Genomic DNA, 21,395 nt, shown 5'->3' on the forward strand with positions numbered 1-21,395 from the left:
TTAAAGGACCTGTGCTTCCCTCCAAATCTCTTCAGCTCCACAATGCTAATTAAAGTGGTCACCACACTCCACATGTATCTGTGCAGCACCCTGGGGCACACTCACTTAAAAAAAAAAACAGCTTTGAGCTCTAATTCACATACCACACAATTCACCCATTTCAAGTGTACAATCCAATGGTCTTTAATATATTCACAGAATTGTGTGCAGCCTTCACCACAATCACTTTTAGATTTTCCTTTTCATTTTTTTTTCTTTTTTCTTTTTTTTAAGTTGCTGCCAGGGACATACGGAAGTTCCTGGGCCAGGGGTCAAATCGGAGCTGCAGGTGAGGCCTACCTCACAGCCACAGCAACACAGGATCTGAGCTGCATGTGCGACCCACTGCAGCCTGCCACAATGCTGGATCCTTAACCCGCTGAAGGAGGCCAGGGATTGAACTTGCATCCTCGTGAAGACTATGTCAGGTCCTTAACCAGCTGAGCCAGAACGGGAGCTCCCTAGACCTTCTTTTTTATTACTTCCCAAAAAAGTTCTGTATGCATGAGTAGCCATTCCCCATTTCCCATCAAACCCCTACAGCCCCAGGCATCCATCAGATTACTTTCTGTCTCTACAGACTGGCCTATTCTGGACATTTTGTATAAGTGTAATCATACAACATGCGTTTTTTTGTTTTTGGCTTCTCAGCACAATGTTTTCAAGGTTTATTCAGGTTGTAGCATTATCAGTATTTCTTTTTTCTTTTTCTTTTTTTTTTTTTTTGTCTTTAGGGCTGCATCGGTGGCATATGGAGGTCCCCAGGCCAGGGGTTGAATGGGAGCTGTAGCCGCCCTACACCACAGCCACAGCAACGCAGAATCCAAACCTTGTCTGCGACCTACACCATAGCTCATGGCAACGTCGGATCCTTAACCCACTGAGCGAGGCCAGGGATGGAACCCACAACCTCATGGTTCCTAGTTGGGTTTGTTAACCACTGAGCCACGATGGGAACTCCCTAAGATCTTTTTTATTGATTGATTTTTTTTGGGTTGCACCTGCGGTATATGGAAGTTCCCAGGCCAGGGACTGAATCTGAGCCACAGCTGTGACCTATGCCACAGCTGCAGCAATGCTGGATCTTTAACCCACTGGGCAAGGCCAGGGATTGAACCCACATCCTCAGAGAGACAGTGTCAGATTTTTAATCTGCTGAGCCACAACAGAACATTCTGAGATCTTTTTTAATGTAGGCATTTACAGCTATAAATTTCTAAGCATGCTTTAGCAGCATTCAATAAGTTTGGTATGTTGTGTCTTCATTTTCATTCATTTCAAAGTATCTTCTAGTTTCATGATTTTGCCCTTGAACCATCACTCATTTATTTATTTATTTATTTTTTTTGTCTTTTGTCTTTTTGTCTTTTAGCCATCTCTTGGGCCGTACCCGCAGCATACGGAAGTTCCCAGGCTAGGGGTCGAATCGCAGCTATAGCTGCTGGCCTACACCAGAGCCACAGGAGCGCAGGATCCGAGCCGCATCTGCGACCTACACCACAGCTCACGGCAACGCCGGATCGTTAACCCACTGAGCAAGGGCAGGGATCGAACCCAAAACCTCATGGTTTCTAGTTGGATTCGTTAATCACTGCGCCACCACAGGAACTCCCCATCACTTATTTAGAAGTGTACTGTCTAATTTCTACATATTTGTGAATTATCCAAATTTCTTTCTGCTCTTAATTTCTAATACCACTCCCTTGTTTTTGGAGTACATATTTTGTACAATTTTAATCCTTTTTTGTTTGTTTGTTTTTGCTTTTTAGGACCACCGCTTCAGCATATGTAAGTTCCCAGGCTAAAGACTGAATCTGAGCTGCACCTGCTGGCCTATACCACAGCCACAGCAATGCAGGATCACAGAACACAGCTCATGTGAACACCAGATTCTTAACCCATTGAACGAGGCCGGGAATCGAACCTGCGTCCTCATGGATACTAGTTGGGTTCGTTTCTGCTGAGTCACAATGGGAACCCCCAATTTAATCCTTTAAACTTTCCTGAGGCTTTTTTTCCTTTTTTTAAAAAGTCTTAGCATATGGTCTATCCTGGAGAACATTCCATGTACTCTTGAGAAGAATATGTACTCCACAGCTGTTGAGTGGTCTATATATATCAGTTTAGTCTAGTTTGCTTACAATGTTGCCCACATTATTGAAAGTGGGTTATTAAAGTCTCCAACTATTATGTTGAACTATTTCTTTGAATCTTTTATTTTTTGCTTCATCATTTATTTTTTGGCTCTGTTGTTTTACATATATTTATATATTTATTTATTTATTTATTACTGTTATATCTTTTGACAGATTCACCCTTTTATATTATTATGAAACCCACTTTAAAAAAACCTCTGATAATACTTTTTGTTTTCAAGTCTCTTTAGTACAGACACTACAGGTTTCCTATGGTTGTCCTTTGCATGATAACATCTTCTATAATTTACTTTCAACCTATTTCTATCTTGGAACAGAAAGTATGTCTCCTGTTGGCTGCTTGTAATTTGATCTTCTTAAAAAGTCCAGTATGACAATCTGTTTTTTTGAATGAATCATTTAATCCATTCACACTTAATGTTATTACTGACAAAGCTGGATTTATTTCTGCCCAAGAATGTCTTCTATATATTTTTTATTCTTTGGGTTCTCCTTTAATGCTTTATTTTGCACTAAGTAAGTATTTTCTAGTATAAGCTAGAATTCCTTTAATGACTTTCTCACTATATTTCTCAATAGTCTCTACGGCTTACTTGCCATAGACATCTTAACTTGACAGACTCTCAGAGTTAAATTATCTTACTTCTAGAACTCTAACTTCCTCTTCCCCTTTTTGTGTGCTACTGTCATTATCATTATTATTTTGCTTTGCTTTTTTAGGGCCACACTTGTGGCATATGGAAGCTTCTGGGCTAGGGGTCCAGTGGGAGCTGCCACCAGCACCACAGCCACAGCAATTCAGGATCCAAGCTGCATCTGTGACCTTCACCACAGCTCATAGCAACGCTGGATCCTTAAGCCACTGAGTAAGGCCAGGGACTGAACCTACAACCTCATGGATACTAGTCAGGTTTGCAATCCACTGAGACACAATGGGAACTCCTTTCTGTGATATTATTATTCATACAACATCAACATATGTTAAAAACCCAATAATACAACATATCCTATCATATACTGTACACACTGTTCCATGATACATTGTTATAATAGGGTCAACAATATAAACACATGGTTTCTTATAACTGCTTTTGAAATTAAAAAAGAGGAAATATGCACTTATACTGTTTTTTATAATTATATAATTTCACTGATGCTTGTTTTTTTAGTGTGTGGATTTGAATTACTGGCTGAGGTCACTTGCTTTCAGCCTAAAGAACTTCCTTTGGTATTTCTCGTAAGGCAGGCCTGCTAGTAGCGAATTCTCTAAATTCTTACTTATCTAGGAAGGTCTTTATTTCACCTTCAGCTCTGAAAGAAGGTTTTACTGCATACAATTCTTGGTTGAGTTTTTTCCCCCAGCACTCTGAATATGTCATTCCACTCCCTTCTGGTCTCTATCCTTTCTGATGAGAAGTCAGCTGTTAATCTCATTAGGATACTCTTGAATATGATGAATCATTTTTCTCTTGCTACTTTCAAGATTTTCTCTTTCAGTATTTTTATTTTTTGCTTTTTTAGGGCCATACCCATGACATACGGAAGTTCCCAGGCTAATGGTCAAATCAGAGCTACAGCTGCTACTGGCCTACGCCACAGCCACAGCAATGCATGATCTGAGCCATGTCTGCGACCTGCACCAGACCTCACAGCAATGCCTGATCCTTGACCAACTGATCGAGGCCAAGGATCAAAGCCGCATTCTCATGGATACTAGTCGGATTCATTTCTGCTGAGCCACGATGGCAACTCCCATCTTTCAGTGTTTTTATTAGGAGGTATCTGGATGTAAATCTTTTTGAGTTTATTCTACTTGCAATTCTTTGAACTTCTCAGATGTGTATTTTAATGCTTTTCATCAAATTTGAGAAGTTTTCAGCTATTATTTCTTTGAATATTTTTTCTGTTTCTCCCTCTCTGAACTTTTCATTCTAGTTATTATATTTTTCATCTTTGGAACTTCTATTTGGCTTTTATATATCCTATCTCTACTAATATTCTCTGTTTGATGACACACTATCATCACTGCTTCCTTTACCTCTTTGAGCACAGTTTTCTTTGACTTAATTCTTCTACCATCCTTATAATAGCTGCTTTTTCTTCTCCCTTTTTTCTTTCTTTCTTTCTTTTTTTTACAGCTATACCTGCAGCATATGGAATCCCAGGCCAGGGGTTGAAATGGAGCTTCAGATGAGGGCTATGCTATAGCCAGGGCAACACAGGAACTGAGTGACATCTGCACCAGCAGCAAACCTTAACCCACTGAGCGAGGCCAGGGGTGAAACCTGCATCCTCGCAGAGACAATCCTTAACCCACTGAGCCCTAACAGGAGCTCCTTTAATGGCTGTTTTGAAGTCTCTATTAACTCTGATATCTGGGCTCCCTCAAAGGCAATTTCTGTTGCCTTTCTCCTATACATGGATCATACTTCCCTGTTTCTTTGCATGTCAAAAATTAGACTTTTTAAGCAAATAGTGCAGCAACTCTTAATGCCAATCCCTCTTCCTCCTTTCAGGGTTTGCTGTTGCTGTTTTCTTGTTTATTTGTTTACTGACCTGGCTAGCCTTTTTCAGTAAAGTCTATTTCTCTGGAGACTGATCAGGCCTTTGGCAGAGTGTAGCCTTGGGCATGTGTCCCTGGATGACAGTGTTTTTAGCAGGGCTCTCTATGGCTCTTTCCCTGATCTCTAAGTTAAGCTTCCTGCCTCATCTGGTACGAAATCCAGCTGTCAAGCTCCACTAATTGCTGGCTGAATGTCCTACTGGTTTTGACAATGACTTGAGGCATAAACTGCTCCAAAGTCTGATTCAATTAAATTCAGACAGGAGCAGTTTTTGAGAGTGAGGTATGAGCCAAGCTACAGTTTTCTTAGCCAACCTCTTTCCCTGGTTCTCTTTGGTGAACTAGCTGGCATATGGTTGGGGTTTTTGTTCTCAATTTAAAAGAGCTCCTTTTATTTTCTTACAACCAAAATCTACATTGTTTCTGAGAATGACCTTGAGTTCAAACTTCCCAACATACTGTTCTTACCTATTACCTCTCCCCCTGGCAAAACCTCAGTACCACTACTATGAACAGGGTTGGTAGCCTCTAGAGTCTTCTCAGTTGCTTCTCCCTATGTAGTAGAACCTCTGTCCTACAAATGAGCTGGGCAAAGGGTGATAAGGGCCATAGATTTCTTGGCCTACTGGGCCAGGGAAAAGCTTCTGTACTATGAGTACAGTTTGGAGGTGAGTGGAGAGGAGGCCCTGGCATTATGCTAAGTGAGATAAGTCAGAGAAAGACAAATGCTGTATGATATCACTTATATGTAGATTCCAAAAAAAAATGAAAAAGAAATAGAGTGGTTACTGGTGGTTAGGGGTGGGGAAAATGGGGAGATATTGGTCAAAGAGCACCAACTTCATTATAAGATTAACAAGATCTGGGTATCCAAGGTATCAATAGCACGGTGATTAAAGCTAATATTACTGTATAATATACCTGAATGTTGCTAAGAGAAGAGATCTTAAATATTCTCACCACAAAAAAAGAAATGGTAATTATGTAATGGGATGAAGGAGTTAGCTAATGCCCTAATAGTAATCATTTTCCAAAATATAAATGTACCAAATCAACAGGTTGTACACTTTAAACTTACAACAATACTATATGTTGATTAGATATTAAGAAAGTTGGGAAAATTAAGAAAGAAAGAATATAAAAAAGAAAAGAAAGAAAGAAAGGAGCCCCTGCCCTCCTGGCTATATTCATCAGGAATTTAGCCTCTTCTACTTGGAGCTGGAAGGGATGAAAACAGCCTGCCCCTCCCAGTGAGATACTGTATTCCTTGTCTGGGAGCTGAGGGAGCCCAAAAAAGCCACATCTGCCCAGAGTGGAACTTCTATCAAGCAGAAATTCTACTGTCACATTCAATGTTCTGAATTTTAGCAGATTTTCTGGAAGAAATGTTTCTTCATTTGCTGTATGCTCTTAGAACAACTTCCATAGACTTTATGTGGATGGTTGCTGTTGTCTATAGACTCTGTTTAGTTGTACTGACAAACAGGTCCACAGAGCTCCACACACTGCCATCCCAGGAATGCAACTCCTCTCTTCACTTTTATCTACATGACTATAGTAGGAATTCCTGGGTCTGCACAATCTGACTCCAGAGTCAAATGCTTGGGGTTGAGTACCTCACCCAAAACAGGCCAGAGTAGTTCACCAGGAAGCTGGAGCTGAGACTAGGAGTCCACACATTTACTAGACTGCATACTCTTCAGAATGGAGAAAAGACTAAAAAAACATGCAGAAAGAAAAGGAGACAGAGAAAGAACTCTCTGGGTTCCTAAGAATGTTCTGGTAATGGCTCTATTTTGTCCCTTGGGTTCTGCAACAAAGCCCTTGTCCCTGCAGTCAGGTCTGCTTTGAGGTAGCTCAAAAGGTCCTGTCATTAGTTATCAAAAGTCTTAACAATCATGATCGAGGATTGCCCTGAGGCAAATTCTACTTTGAGCAAATTTCAATTCCCCATGGAAAAGAAGTCAAGAATGGTTCTAGAAACCCACAGAAATGCTCCCCACCCCTTGGGAGACCAGCCCCAAGTACCTTGATTGTGCTCAGATTCCTCATTAGCCACTCGCATCAGGGCATCTAGCACCAAAGCATTGTCTAGCCATGTGTACCACTCCTCCAACTCCTGCAGGAAGCTGGCTGTGCCTGTTGACTCTGACACCTTTCGAGTCGCCAGCTTGCAAAGCCGCTCCACAAAACCAGGGATGCTGAGAAGGGCAGCTGCCGAGGAGAGAATAAAAGAGGAAATTTCAAAACAGAGACCATCTCTAAAGCCCTCAACATCCCCACCTGCAGGAGAGGAATGATTCTTAATCTGAGAGAAGTTAGTCATAGCTTCCCTTTAAAACAAAATGCCTGAGTTCCCATCATGGCGCAGCAGAACCAAATCCAACTAGGAACTATGAGGTTGCGGGTTTGATCCCTGGCCTTGTTCGGTGGGTTAAGGATCCAGCATTGCCATGAGCTGTGGTGTAGGTCACAGACACTGCTCAGATCCCACGTTGCTGTGGCTGTGGCTATGGCCAGCGGCTAGTTCCAATTTGACCCCTAGCCTGGGAACCTCCAAATGCTGTGGGTGTGGCCCTAGAAAGCAAAAAGCAAAAGAAATTTAAAAAATAAAAAATAAAATAAAATGAAATGCCAAGCCAAGGTAAAATAGTAATAAAGTTGTAGGAACAAGTTCAATCCTAGTAAGCACAGGGAAATAGGCTCTCTTATATCTACTGGTGGGAATATAAATTGGAATAATCTCTATGCCTTAACTCTGGGTGTATTCGAGGAGGTCCATTTCTGGGAATTTACCATAATGAAATAACTAATTAATAGATACAAAGGTATCTGTATAGAGGTTCACTGGTGTGGTTTCTATAAAAGAAAAAAGGCAGAGATAATTATATGTTCACTAACAGCATATTGATTAAATATGATACAGCCATACAGTGGGATACACACATAGACACTAAGAACAATGACACACGCATCTTTTTTTTTTTTTTTTTTTCCTTTTTTGACTGTGTCACAGCAAATGGAGTCCCTAGGCCAGGGATCAGATCCAAGCTGCAGATGCGACCTATGCTGTGGCAATGCCAGATCCTTTAACCCATTGCGATGGGCTAGAGATTGAACCTGCGTCCTGGCACTGCCGAAACACTGCCAATCCTTTTGTGCCACAGCAGGAACTCTGACACGTATACCTTTATACAGCAATTCCAAAAAGATTTTTAAATTTATTTATTAAAGAAGTAAATTACTAAACGGTAGTGGCTAAAGCCTATTTTCTTTAAAGGTTTTCTTCTTTAAGATATGCACATAATATACACACACACAAAGAAACCAGAAGGATATATACAAAGGTATTTACTGTGGCTATTCCCAAGCAGGAGAGGATACAAACGCTTCTTTTAAAACTACTTAACTATAAGGAGTTCCCATCGTGGCTCAGTGGAAAATGAATCTGACTAGTATCCATGAGGACGAAGTCAATTCCCAGCCTCGCTCAGTGGCTTAAGGATACAGCGTTGCCACGAGCTGTGGTGTGAGTCACAGACACGGCTCAGATCTGGTGTTGCTGTGGCTGTGGCGTAGGCTGGCAGCTGCAGCTCTGATTAGACCCCTAGCCTGGGAATCTCCATATGCTGAGGGTACAGCCCTAAAAAGACAAAAAACAAAAAACAAAAAAACTACTTAACTATACTTCGACTTTCCTATAACACACACGTATTAGCAGGAAGAAAGAAGATAAACACTTTTTCTTATTAGGGCCTCATCTGCAACATATGCAAGTTCTGGGGCTAGGACTGGATCAAATCAAATTGGAGCTGCAGCTGCTGGCCTATGCCCCAGCCGTAGCAACTTGGGATCTGACCCAAACCTACACTGCAGTTCATGGCAATGCCAGATCCTCAACCCACTGAGCGAGGCCAAGGATCCAATTTGCATCCTCATGGATACTAGTCAGGTTTGTAACCTGCTGAACCACAACAGGAGAACTCCTTTGAACCTTTTTTTTAAGGTAAACAAAGAAACTGAATACCCAACTTCTATATTCACCAGTCCCATTTCATTCACAATGATAAAAACAAATTCTGGTCAGCATAAAGAACATAATAAACTCTGAAAGCAGGGAATCCAGGTGCAATATTTGGCTCCAAAGTTTAACCTTTTTTAAAGAAAAGGCTAATGTCTGTACATTTTTGTTTGTGTATGCATTAAATTCTTCTTCGAAGGACAGAAATAGCAGCAGCTGTCAAAGGTAGAGAGAATAAGGCCATAGAATAGAGTGGGAGGGAAACTTTTCAGTGAACACCTTTTTGTTTTGTATTGTTTCTAGGGCCACACTGGCAGCACATGGATACTAGTAAGGATACTAGTCAGGTTTGTTACCACTGAGCCATGAGGGGAATTCCTGAACTTTTTGAAAATAAAGATTTTTTTTTGCATCATCTAAAAAAACAAATAGCTATTTCATAATATCAAAATATTACTATTAATTTGGGAGAGTACATATGTCACTGGAGTTATGTTTTAAAAAGTGTCATTATCTTAAAGAAACACAAATATATGCAAATGAAATCTTATAATGTCTGGGATTTGTTTCAAAATAACACAAAGTGAGGAAGGGAGGAATGAATGGGGATAGAGATAAAGACAGGTCATCCGTTGATAATTGCCAAAGCTAGGTAATGGGTAAGTGGGGATCATTACACTGTTATATGTGGCATATAACAGTATAATATAATATATATAACATATATATAACATAATATATATAATATATATAACATATATATAACATAATATATAATATATATAACATATATATAACATATAACAGTCTCTACTTTTATATGTGTGAAGTTTCTCATAATGAAAAATTTTAAAGTAAAATTCAAGAGAATTTAAAGAAAAGTATTTAAAAATAAATTAAAACAAAGTAATTAGGAGGAATATGTGAAGTTATGTAAATTTAGTCCCAGCACAGAGATTGGCAAACCATCTTAGCCCCTGCCCCCTTTTCCATCCTCTATAAATTAGTAAGTATGAATTAGTAATTATAAAATAATGAATTACTTAATTTAAGAAAAAGCAAATAACTACACTGAAATTAACTTTTTCTCAAAATATTAAACACAGAATTACCATATGACCTAGCAAATCCATCCTCAGTACACACCCAAAAGAAGTCAAAACAAGTGCTCAAATACTTGTGTACACATGTGTTCAGAGAAGCACTACTCACAACTGTCAAAAGGTGGAAATAACCCAAATGTCCATCAACTGATGAATGGATACACAAATTGTGGTATATACATATAATGAGTATTATTCAGCCACGAAAAGGAATAAAATAATGCAAAGCATTGATGAACCTCAAAAACATCATGCCAAGTGAAAGAGGCATGATACATGATACAAATGGTCACATATTTCTTTATTCCATTTATATGAAATATCCAGAACAGGCGAATTCACAGACAGAAAGCAGAGAGTTGCCACAGGTTGGGGCAAACGGGGAATAACTCTTGAATGTGTACAGGGTTTCCTTTTGGGGTGAAAAAAATGTTTTGGAACTAAATGTAGATGGTGGCTGCACAAATTACAAATGTACTAAAAGCGGTTATTTTTTTTTTTTTGTGACTTTTGCCTCAATTAAAAAAAATATACTGAAACTGAACTGATTTTTGGTTTTTGAGATACCATTTTTCACTTGCCAAGTTTGACAAATATCAAGAAGTTTAAAAAGGCCCTATACTGTAATTTCTATGGGAGGTAAATCTGTCAACGTCTATCAAAGTTTAAAAGGCAACTATACAGCACATTGAACTCTATACATTAAGTTTTGTTTTGTTTTGTTTTTAGGGTCGCACCCACAGCATATGGAAGCTACCAGGCTGGGGTTGAATCAGAGCTATAGCTGCTAGCCCACACTCCAGCCACAGCAGTGCCAGATCTGAACCGAGTCTGCAACGTACACCATAGCTCACAGCAACGCCAGATCCTTAACCCACTGAGTGAGGCCAGGGATCAAACCTGCGTCTTCATGGATACTAGTTGGATTCTTTACTGGTGAGCCACTATGGAACTCCTATACATAAGATCATTATTTATGAAGTTGCTATTTGTAGGAATAAAGACCTGGATAAACCACATTACCATCATCAGGGGACTGGCTAAATAAATTACGGCAATCCAAACACTGGAATACTATCCAGTTATACAAAGGAATCAGATAATTATGTACTGGATGGAATGCTTTGCAAGATAAAGTGAAAACACCCAGGGGCAGAATGGTGCTTATTTTATATCAAGATGCGTCTACACAGAAAGGAGCCAGTCTCTCTTCTTCGCTCCTCCACCCCTTAACTGGGCACGTACATAGCATCTCTGAAGGGACAGAAGAATAACTGCTAATAGGTTTCCATGGGGAGGGGAAAAGACTTTCTACTATACACCTGCTGTTCCTCTTGTAGCTTGTGAATTTTTTTAAAAAAACTATAGGTATGTATTTTTTTTCCAAAAAATAAATGAAGAATTTGGATTTCTAAAATTTTCTAATTTTGAAAAATTTAAAAACATGGATTTTTACTTACACCTCCTTTCTCCAGTTAAAAAGAAAGTTCTAGTTTCTTTTTCTTTTCTTTTCAGTTTGTAAAAATGCCTTTATCGGTCTTTAATTCTAGTGCTTGAGCAATCTCCCCTCATTCCTTTCTACTTTAGGGATGGACTGACTTCCAACCCAAAGATTCCTGAGCTTTTGTTAGTCACTCATTTCTTGAAGAGCTGACGAAAGTTATAGATTCTCTCCTCAGAAAAAAATCATTGGCCCAATTATACTCAGTCTCAGAGGACTGGCATCCCAGCGTCATACAGTTTTTGTACTTCTCAAGAGTTTTACCTGTAGCTACCACACACTGTTGGAGAACGTTAAACTGGCTGACAACTAAAACACTCACAAATTCCAAAAACTTCTGCAAATGCAGAACTTCTCTCTCCTCATATCTGTTGAAACATTAGAATTTCCCAAATACTCCTGTAAATCGTCCTCTTACAATTTAGGCCCTGCTATCCAGCTCTATGAGATGATTCTGAATTCCATCCTAGCTCATATGCTGCCTAACTCAGCGCCTCTCAGCTTGGTGTCACCTATAAATTGATAATCATCAGGCCTGTGGCTTCGTTTACCTCTCTAAAATCTTGATTTCTTTTCCTCTTGCAAATGGATCCATTTGTTCTCATCTGAACTGATAGAAGAGATAAGTAGTAGCTTCTGAGAAGATTTAAGCTCCAGGAATACAGCATAAATCTTCATTTCACTCGGCAAGAAAACTATTTCACAGCCATAGTTTATTAAAAATAAGAGTTCCTGCTATGATGCAGTGGGTTAAAACTTTCCCACAGTGGCTCAGTCTGCTGCAGAGCTGTGGGTTCAATCCCTGGCCTGGCGCAGGGGGCTAAAGGATCTGACATTGCTCAGCTGAGGCTCAAATTCAACCCCTGGCCTGGGAATTTCCATATGCTGTGGGTGCAGCCACTATAAAAAAAAAAAAAAAAAATGTTTTGGCAACATCCTACACATTTCAGCTTTCCATACTATAATGGACTAAACTGTCCCCACCCACCCCCAAATTCATATGGTGATGCCCTAATCCTCAATATGACTATATCTGGAGACAGAGCTTTTAGGGAGGTAATTAAATGAGGTCGTTAGAGCAGAGCCGTAATCTGGTAGGATTGGTGTCCTTCTGTAAGAGGAAGAGACAGCAGAGAGCTCTCTGTGCAGGTACAGAGAAAGAAAAGGCCACATGCGGACACGGTGAGAAGGTGGCCATCTGCAAGCAAGGACGAGAGGCCTCACCAAAACCAATGCTGATAGCACTTGGACTTCTAGCCTCCAAAACTGCAAGAAAACTAACCTGTTTTGTTTAAGCCACCCAGTTTGTGCTATCCTGTACGGCAGCCAAAGCTGACTACTACTTGTACCTCTATTTAAAAGTATTCAGTACTGGAGTTCGATTAAAGAATGACAACAATGAGGACTAAGATCTGTCTCATCCACTTGCCATTTAATTATGTTCACTGTGGCCTTCCCAGGGCATCCGACTAGAGGAAAATGTGTGTGAGGTGGGGAGTGGTCAAGCAGATAGGAATTATGGTCAGAGTCAGGAAGAACTAGACCCTGCCCACACAACATCATGTGCTAAAAACAACATTTAATAAAGCTACAAGCAGACATCACATGTAGGTAATTTCATGGGTTAGCCACACAGATATAAAAGTGAACCTTGACATTTTTTTTTTCTTTTTTGGCCACCCTGAGGCATATGGAGTTCCTAGGCCAGGGATCACACCTGCATCCCAGTGCTCCAGAGACAGCACCAATCCCACCAATCCTACTGTGCCACAGCAGAAACTCCAGAACCTTGACATTGTATAAAGACTTTATTTTTTTTAATCCCCCAAGTCAAAGAAAACTAGGCTTGGGGTTAATTCTTAGTTATGAAAGCACAATTGACTAGAATACCTCATTCTCCAAAGACGATGGGAAATAGTGGTTTTACTTATCAGCTTACAAACAGGATCATGATGGTAGCTGATATTAACAGAATAAAAATAACCTGCCAGAACAGATCCTCTAAAGGGGAAACTAAAAGATAAAGGTCATTTAGTGCCTCAGCACACACAGGTGCCCAATACTGAAACTGTATGACCCTTAGTTGCAATGGGATGTCAATCTCTATTTCAAAGGGCTGCTTGGAGGAGTGATTTTGTTTAATCCTAGGTAAATCAGTTAGCTCAATGTTTGCCACACACAGGAGCTCAACAAATGTCAGCTTTTTGTCAGTGTGTATGCATGCTTGTGTTTAAATCAGCTGTAAGATATAATTTAGTTATAATAAAATTAATGTGCCATAATTTAGCTATAATAAAATACATTTTTAAAAGAATGGATATTCTATGATTTAGTAAAATGAGAATTCCCCCCAAAATCTTAAGAAAGGATGGGGAGAAGAACCCTACCAAGACCTTCTGGAAAGGATTCACCATTCTAGATGAAATTAAGGACATTCATGACTCGTGGGAAGAGATCAAAATATCAACATTAACAAGAATTTGGAATAAGCTGATTCCAACCCTCCTGGATGACTTTGAGGAGTTCAAGACTTCAAGTGGAGGACATAACTGCAGATGTGGTAGAAAAAGCAAGAAAACTGGAGTTAGAAGTGGAGCCTGGGAGTTCCCATCATGGCTCAGTGGAAACGAACCTGATCAGTAACCATGAGGACACAGGCATGGCTCAGATCTGGCGTTGCTGTGGCTGTGGAGTAGGCCAGCGGCTATAGCTCTGATTCGACCCCAGCCTGGTAACTTCCATATGCCACAGGTGTGGCCTTAAAAAGACGACAACAACAACAAAAGAAGTGGAGCCTGAAGATGGGACTAAATTGTTGCAATTTCGATAAAACTTTAACAGATGAAGAGTTGTTTCTCATAGATGAGCAAAGAAAGTGGTTTCTTGAGACAGAATCCACTCCTGTCGAAGATGCTATGAAGACTACTGAAATGACGATAAAGGCTTTAGGATATTACATTAACTTAGTTGATAAAGCAGCAGCAGGATTTGAGAACACTAACTCCAACTCTGAAAGAAGTTCTGCTGTGGGTAAAATGCTATCAAATAGCATTGGGTACTACAAAGAAATCGCTCATCAAAGGAAGAGTCATTAAATGTGGCAAATTTTACTGTTGTCTTATTTTAAGAAACTGCCATTGCCACTCAAGCTTTAGCAACCACCACCCTAATCAGTCAGTAGCCATCAATATCAAAGCAAGACCTTCCATCAGCAAAGAGATTATGACTTGCTCAAGGCTCAGACAATGGCTAGCACTTTAAGCAATAAAGTATTTTTTAACTAAGTTATATGTATCTTTTAGACATAATGCTATTGTACACTTAATAGACTAAATATAGCAGAAACATAACTTTTTGTGTGTGCATCCTCTTAGGGCCGCACCCATGGCACATGGAAGTTCCCAGGCTAGGGGTCAAATTGGAGCTGTGGCTGCCAGCCTGACCTACACCACAGCCATAGCAACATGGGATCCAAGCCACATCTGTGACCTATACCACAGCTCAAGGCAATGCCAGATCCTTAACCCACTGAGCAAGGCCATGGATCGAATCCACATACTCATGGATACAGTCAGGTTTGTTACCGCTCAGCCACCACAGGAATGCCAAACATAACTTTTATATGCACTGGGCAATCAAAAAATTTGTGGAGTTCCTGTTGTGGCACAGTGGAAACGAATCCGACTACGAACCGTGAGGTTGCGGTTTCGATCCCTGGCCTCGTTCAGTGGGTTAGGGATCCGGCGTTGCCATGAGCTGTGGTGTAGGTAGCAGATGAGGCTTGGATCTGGTGTTGCAGGGGCTGTGGCATAGGCCGGCAGCTGCAGCTCCGATTAGACCCCTAGCCTGGGAACCTCCATATGCTGAGGGTGCTGCCCTAAAAAGCTAAAAAAAAAAAAAAGTTTGTCTGACTCACTTTATTGCAATATTAGCTTTATCACAGTATTGTAGACACTGGAACCAAACCTCCAGTATCTCTGATTTATACACAGACACATACATTCTCATACACACACACACACACACACATATATGGGATACAGGCCCAGAAAAGGCTTAGTGGAACAAAACTGTATATATTTTTAATTCTGATAAACAATGGTTCTTAATTTTTTTTTGAGGTTCTAGAACTATTAAAAAATCTGAGAATGGATAGACAACAAGGTCCCACCATATGACACAGGGAACTATATCCAACCTCCTGGGATAAACCATAATAGAAAGGAATATTTTAAAAAAATGTATATATGTGTATGACTAAGCCACTTTGCTGTACAAGAGAATTTAGCTCAACACTGTAAATCAACTATATTTTAGCGATTAAAAAAAAAAAACCCCCAAAACAATGGCTATCTACTTGGCCCCCCAAAATAATGAATAGATACACACATACAAATTTTACATTTTGTTGTTCTTGTTTTTGTTTTTTTAACTGTAAGAGGACCCTAAGAACCCTCACAGGGATCAAATCTCTAGAAATATGGAAAGACCTAGGATGATTTAGGAAGGGATCTCAGAGCAACAGTGTCAAAATTCTGACAACTTAAGAGACTGTACCTTGGTTGATTTCAGCTGCAGAAGGCCCCAAGCTCAAACTCTTCTTCTGTTGAGCATTTTTGGCAAGAAGTGTATGCTTGTCATCATTTCCTGTATCCATCTCTGAAATGGTGACAGCCAGAATCCGGCAGAAATTAGCAAGCTGCTGCTGATCAAAATTGGATACTAAGGAACTCAGATTGGGGACTTCATCTAGTCGGATCATTTCCTACAAAAGACACAAATAAAACAATCTCTATGCTCAGTTCATTCGAGATTTGATGTGGCCCTCTTCAGCATTCCCCTAAGAAGGGGCTTGTTAACTAAACCACTTAGGTTCAAATCCCAGCTCTGCAATTTACAGCTGTGCAACATGAAGTAAGTCATGGAACCTAAGTCTTTGTTTGCTTATCTGTCAAATGGGACTAATCTATCTCACAGGATTGGTTTGAGGATTAAATCCTTTGAGTGCCACTATTCTTGTTCTCTATCTTCGCCTATCTCCTCCAATTTGTCTATTAAAAACAAAAACAAACAAAAAACCCCACCACTTAATAAGTTTTAGCAATCAGAAGCTGCCACAGATGGTTTTTTTTTTAAGGCATAAAACATTTTAAATACAGCTGAAGACCACTGTGTATACCCAGTTGCATTCATTTCTCTCTTCCCAGAAGTAACCATTAGTTTGAACTTTGTGTTTATTTTTCCTATGAATGTTTTCACACTTACAAATATTTCCATTCAAATACATAGTATTGTTTACAAAGTACTATATATAAAACAAATAAGCTACACGGATATATTATACAACATGGGGAATATAGCCAATATTATAACTTTAAACAGAGTATAATTATGAGGTCCTACTGTATAGCACAGGGAACTATGTCCAATCTCTTGGGACAGACCATGATGGAAGGTAATATAAGAAAACAAATGTGTGTGACTGGGTCACTCTGTACAGCAAAAATTGGCACAACATTGTAAATCAACTATAATAAAATCGTAAAAATAAATGGAGTATAATCAATAAAAATTTTGAATCTGTTGTATATATGAAATATAAGATTGTAAATCAATTATATCTCAATAAAAAATATAGGTTTTTTTGTACACACAGTGTGAATGATATATTACTTTTCAGTCAATAATGAGATTCAATTATGCAGATACAAAAGTCTGTTCATTCATTTCTCATTGTTTTAATCCACAATTTATTTAATCATTCTCCTTTACACATGTGTGTATGTTCAGACCCACTACAACTAAACAATGTTGCAAGTACCATTTTTAGCGGTGTCTCCTTGTGTACATGCTCATGTAACCAATTAGCTGGAGTGATAGCAGCGTTACTTGCCTTTTTCCTTAATAGAAATATTTCCAAAATTTCAAGTTAAGTTTGATGTTTGCTATAGCTTTTAAAAGATTATCCAAAATCAAGTTAAGGAGTTTTTCTTCTATTCCTAGCTTTTATCATGAATGAATATTGAATTTTATCAATCACTTTTTGTTATTTGGTTATAGTCTCATTTTTTTTCTTCCTTAACATCCCCAAGTGTTCAGTTTCTCTCCTTCTAAAACAACCTTATATTCCTCAAGTAATAACTGCTCCCCTTCATCTTACTAATTTACTTAACTTCCACTGGACTGGGTATTTTCCTATCACTGCACATACTTATCACATGATCTTGTAATGATCTGTTTCTGCATCCAATTTCCCAAATAAACTGACATTGCCTTGAAGGAGAGGTGTGTCTTACCTTCTCTCCAGAGCCTCAGCACATAGAACCTGGCAGTGAGGGTCTCTGTAAGTGTGTACTGAATAAATAAATGATTCTTAGAACCCTTGTGAATCCCACCCCTATTTCTGGTTGGCCGTCGGGGTGGGGGGGGTATGTGGGAGCAGCTTCTTCCACCTTTGCCTTCCCCAGTACCTAACAGGTGTTAGCTACTTCCAGATGTTATTACTGGAAACTGGGACTTTCAGCTCATCAGTTCCTCTAGTCCTATCTAACATAGTATATGGGTCACAAACCAGGTCCCTCACCCTTCAGGCCCACTTCTTTGTGTTACATTTTAATTTTTATTTCATATTTCATACAATATATGTTATGAAGCAAAATAAAGCGAACACCTTCATGTGCCCTTCCAATCACATCTCACTCCCTATCAGATGTAACCACTATCTTGAATTTTATTACTGCTTTTTCATTAAAAAAAAAAAAGTTTTGGGAGTCCCCACTATGGCTCAAGGGGATCAGTGGGGCCTCTGGAGCGCTGGGACACAGATTCCATCCCCAGCCAGTGCAATGGGTTAAGGATCTGGCATTGCCAGAGCTGCAGTGTAGGTCTCAACTGTGGCTCGGATCTGATCCCTGGCTGGGAAACTCCTTATGCCACAGGATGGCCAAAAAAGAAAGAAAGAAAAAAATGTGATATGATTTGAATTTTCTTAATTTTGAGATTGCAAAACTGATATATACAATCTTCTGCTCCTGACTTCTATCAGTAATATCTATGACTCGGCTGTGTTGTTGCCTATAGCAACATTATTTTATAATACTTCACTGTGTGAATAGACTACATTTATCCATTTTCCCATTGATGGATCCAAGATCTGGTTTCAGTTTTTTGCTTTTAACCAATAATGCTATAAACATTCTATATGTTTCTTGATGGACATGTACAAAACTTTTTCTGGGATTTTAGTGGCCTCCAAATCATTCTGACAATATCCAAGAATAAAAAATAAATTTTCCAGAGTTCCCGTTGTGGCGCAGTGGAAACAAATCCCACTAGGAACCATGAGGTTGCAGGTTCAATCCCTGCCCTCGCTCAGTGGGTTAAGGATCCGGCGTTGCCGTGAGCTGGGGTGTAGGTCACAGACGCGGCTCGGATCTGGCGTGGCTATGGCTGTGGCGTACGTAGGCTGGCAGCTACAGCTCCGACTGGACCCCTAGCCTGGGAACCTCCATATGCCACAGGTGCGGCCCTAAAAAGACGAAAGAAAAAAAAATTGTTTTTCCATCACAACCTAGTAAACACAGATAAATGTATAAACATGTATATAAATATGAAACAAACACTTAATCAAATAATACCCTTACACAATTCTGATCTTTTCCATTTAGCTGGTACACCTACTACATTGACTTCACACTCTCTCTTAGCTTCAGTTAAGTGTTTTTACTTCTAAGAATCACTGTTCTAGGATTGAGCTTCCCCACAAGTATGCCTGAGCACAAGTTATAGGTGATTCAGGCCACAAAACTGATCCCTGGTCATCAGGGCAGTGCTTCTCTAGGTGCTGGGTCACAGGATATGCACATGTTCAACTAGAAAACAAAACATTTATGGATCATTTGTTACATTTATGGATCATTTGTTTCTCTTCTGTGACATGCTTGCTCCTATCATTGTCCATTTTTCTACTGGGCCATTTGTCTTTTCCTTGCTAATTTGAGAGGATTCACGATAAATTCTGAATACTAATCTTTTGTTAGTTACCTGATTTGCAAAATATCTTTTCCCAGTTTGTGGCTTGTGTTCCCACTTTATGGTGTCTCTCTCGCTTTTAAACTGCACTAATAAGGTCCCTATAATGTCTAGCAGAACTCACTTTTTTTGGCAACACAGAAAGGAATGAGAGAGAGGGAGAGGGCATGAGGAACATGCACGAAAGTTATGAAGGAGCAATCCTAGAGTCCCATGCTGAGACTGCCAGGGAGTCTGGAGTTTCCTCCCTGGAAGCCCCCTCTCACACTCTGGAGCAAACAACTACTGGAAAAATAACAAAGGCTTTTTGTCAAAGGGCACAATGGCTCTGTTTGGGACCTGCACACATCTCCAATGTGTTCCTTCCAACAAAGGGTCACTTGTGCATCTCCTGCCTGGGCAATAACAAGCAGAGCCTGGGGAAAGTACAGTAGAAAGACAGAAATGAAAGCTGGGGTCACCACAAATACAGAGGTACTCTTTTTGCTAACTCTAAGAGGCTACTCCTACCTCCTCAGAAGTAAGAGGAAGAAATGTGCCAACCTGCAACAAACATGGAGCCATGGGACAAGGACTGGGGGAATTAAGCCAGGGTCTAATAAGTACTACACCAAAAATCTAAAATAGTGATTCTCTAGCATGTCTAGATGTGTTTTCTGGGGTCTGTGAGTTCTTTTTTTTTTTTTTTTTGTAAGCGTATAGTTGATTTACAGTGTTACGTCAATTTCCTCAATAAGTGGTCTTAATGATTAATTTTTAGTGCTTTCATTTCAATCTGAATTTGTTATTTTTTTTTTAAAGCATATTCTGGATCATTTAAATGTCCGTCTTATGACCAAGTAGCAGGATTTCAGGATTTCAGTGCTCATATTTGTTATCTCTTATGTTGGTGTCAATTAAAGTTTAACTGTTGAAGACTAATGAGAAATAATAAAGGGGAACTTAGTAAGCGAAAGTTCAACATCATCACCAACAGGAACACATCCTAATGAAAGGTTTCATAGCAATTCGAATGTAGAAAAGTGGGAAGCAAACAGACATCGCACAGCATAACTATGCTAAAAAGATCTTGCATCACATTAATTACTGAGAGACAATTTGATTTTAATGAAGTAACATTCGCCAACACATTAAATTCACAAAGTCAATCTGAGTTTTATAATTAGTCTGTTTTCAATTTACCTTTTATTTCAGTTTTATGGTCATGTAAGATCAATTAGTATAAGGAGTATGACCTAGAATCACCTAGTGAATACATTTAAGTAACACACAAAAAAATAATTTAACACTAGGAGTATGGTAGAATTTTTCTTTAAAAGAGCTCCATACATTATTCAGGTTTGAGAATGCAATTGCCTGAGACACTCTTGTTCCCCTGGTCATTCACCTGTTAAAGAACACAGCTTACCTTTTTAACACCCAAAATATCTTCAATGAGGGTTGCTGTTTGTAAGAATGTCTTCTTACTTGTCATCAGTGTAAACAGGAAGATCACAAAGTCATTCTTTTCTGCCAAACGCTTTGTAACCCCTTCCGTCTATCCCAAGAAGAAAAAAGGCAGAATAGGTTATAACCACAAAATAAAATATAAAGCGCAAAATATCCCTTCCAGAGACTGGAAAAGCAATTCCATGCTACATCAGGAATTGTTGGCTGAGCCCTTAAATCCCTAAAACTATATACAAAACACTGTGTGCAAATCCATTTTTCTGGAGAGGAGTTTTTTTTATGATATCCATCATAGGTTCTTTTTTTTTTTGGTCTTTTTGCCATTTCTTGGGCCCCTCCCACAGCACATGGGGGTTCCCAGGCTAGGGGTCTAATCGGAGCTGTAGCCACCGACCTACACCAGAGCCACAGCAACTCGGGATCCGAGCCGTGTCTGCAACCTACACCACAGCTCACGGCAATGCCAGATCGTTAACCCACTGAGCAAGGGCGGGGACCGAACCCGCAACCTCATGGTTCCTAGTCGGATTCG

At 39.6% G+C, this 21,395-nt stretch overlaps 1 protein-coding gene across 2 annotated transcripts in view; it reads right to left on the bottom strand.

The window, feature by feature from the left end:
• TRPC4AP (transient receptor potential cation channel subfamily C member 4 associated protein) overlaps positions 1-21,395 on the bottom strand; it is an 82,641-nt gene that overhangs the window by 16,199 nt on the left and 45,047 nt on the right. For both annotated transcript variants that reach the window (XM_003359957.4, XM_013985291.2), the window contains exons 6-8: positions 20,823-20,951; positions 15,941-16,148; positions 6,787-6,972 (exon numbers count right to left, since the gene is read on the bottom strand). In XM_003359957.4, coding sequence (XP_003360005.1) covers positions 6,787-6,972; positions 15,941-16,148; positions 20,823-20,951 — 523 coding nt within the window. The remainder of the gene's footprint in view (positions 1-6,786; positions 6,973-15,940; positions 16,149-20,822; positions 20,952-21,395) is intronic.

The sequence above is a fragment of the Sus scrofa genome, chromosome 17 (assembly GCF_000003025.6).
Source record: "Sus scrofa isolate TJ Tabasco breed Duroc chromosome 17, Sscrofa11.1, whole genome shotgun sequence".
In the NCBI taxonomy this organism is placed as follows: Eukaryota; Metazoa; Chordata; class Mammalia; order Artiodactyla; family Suidae; genus Sus; species Sus scrofa.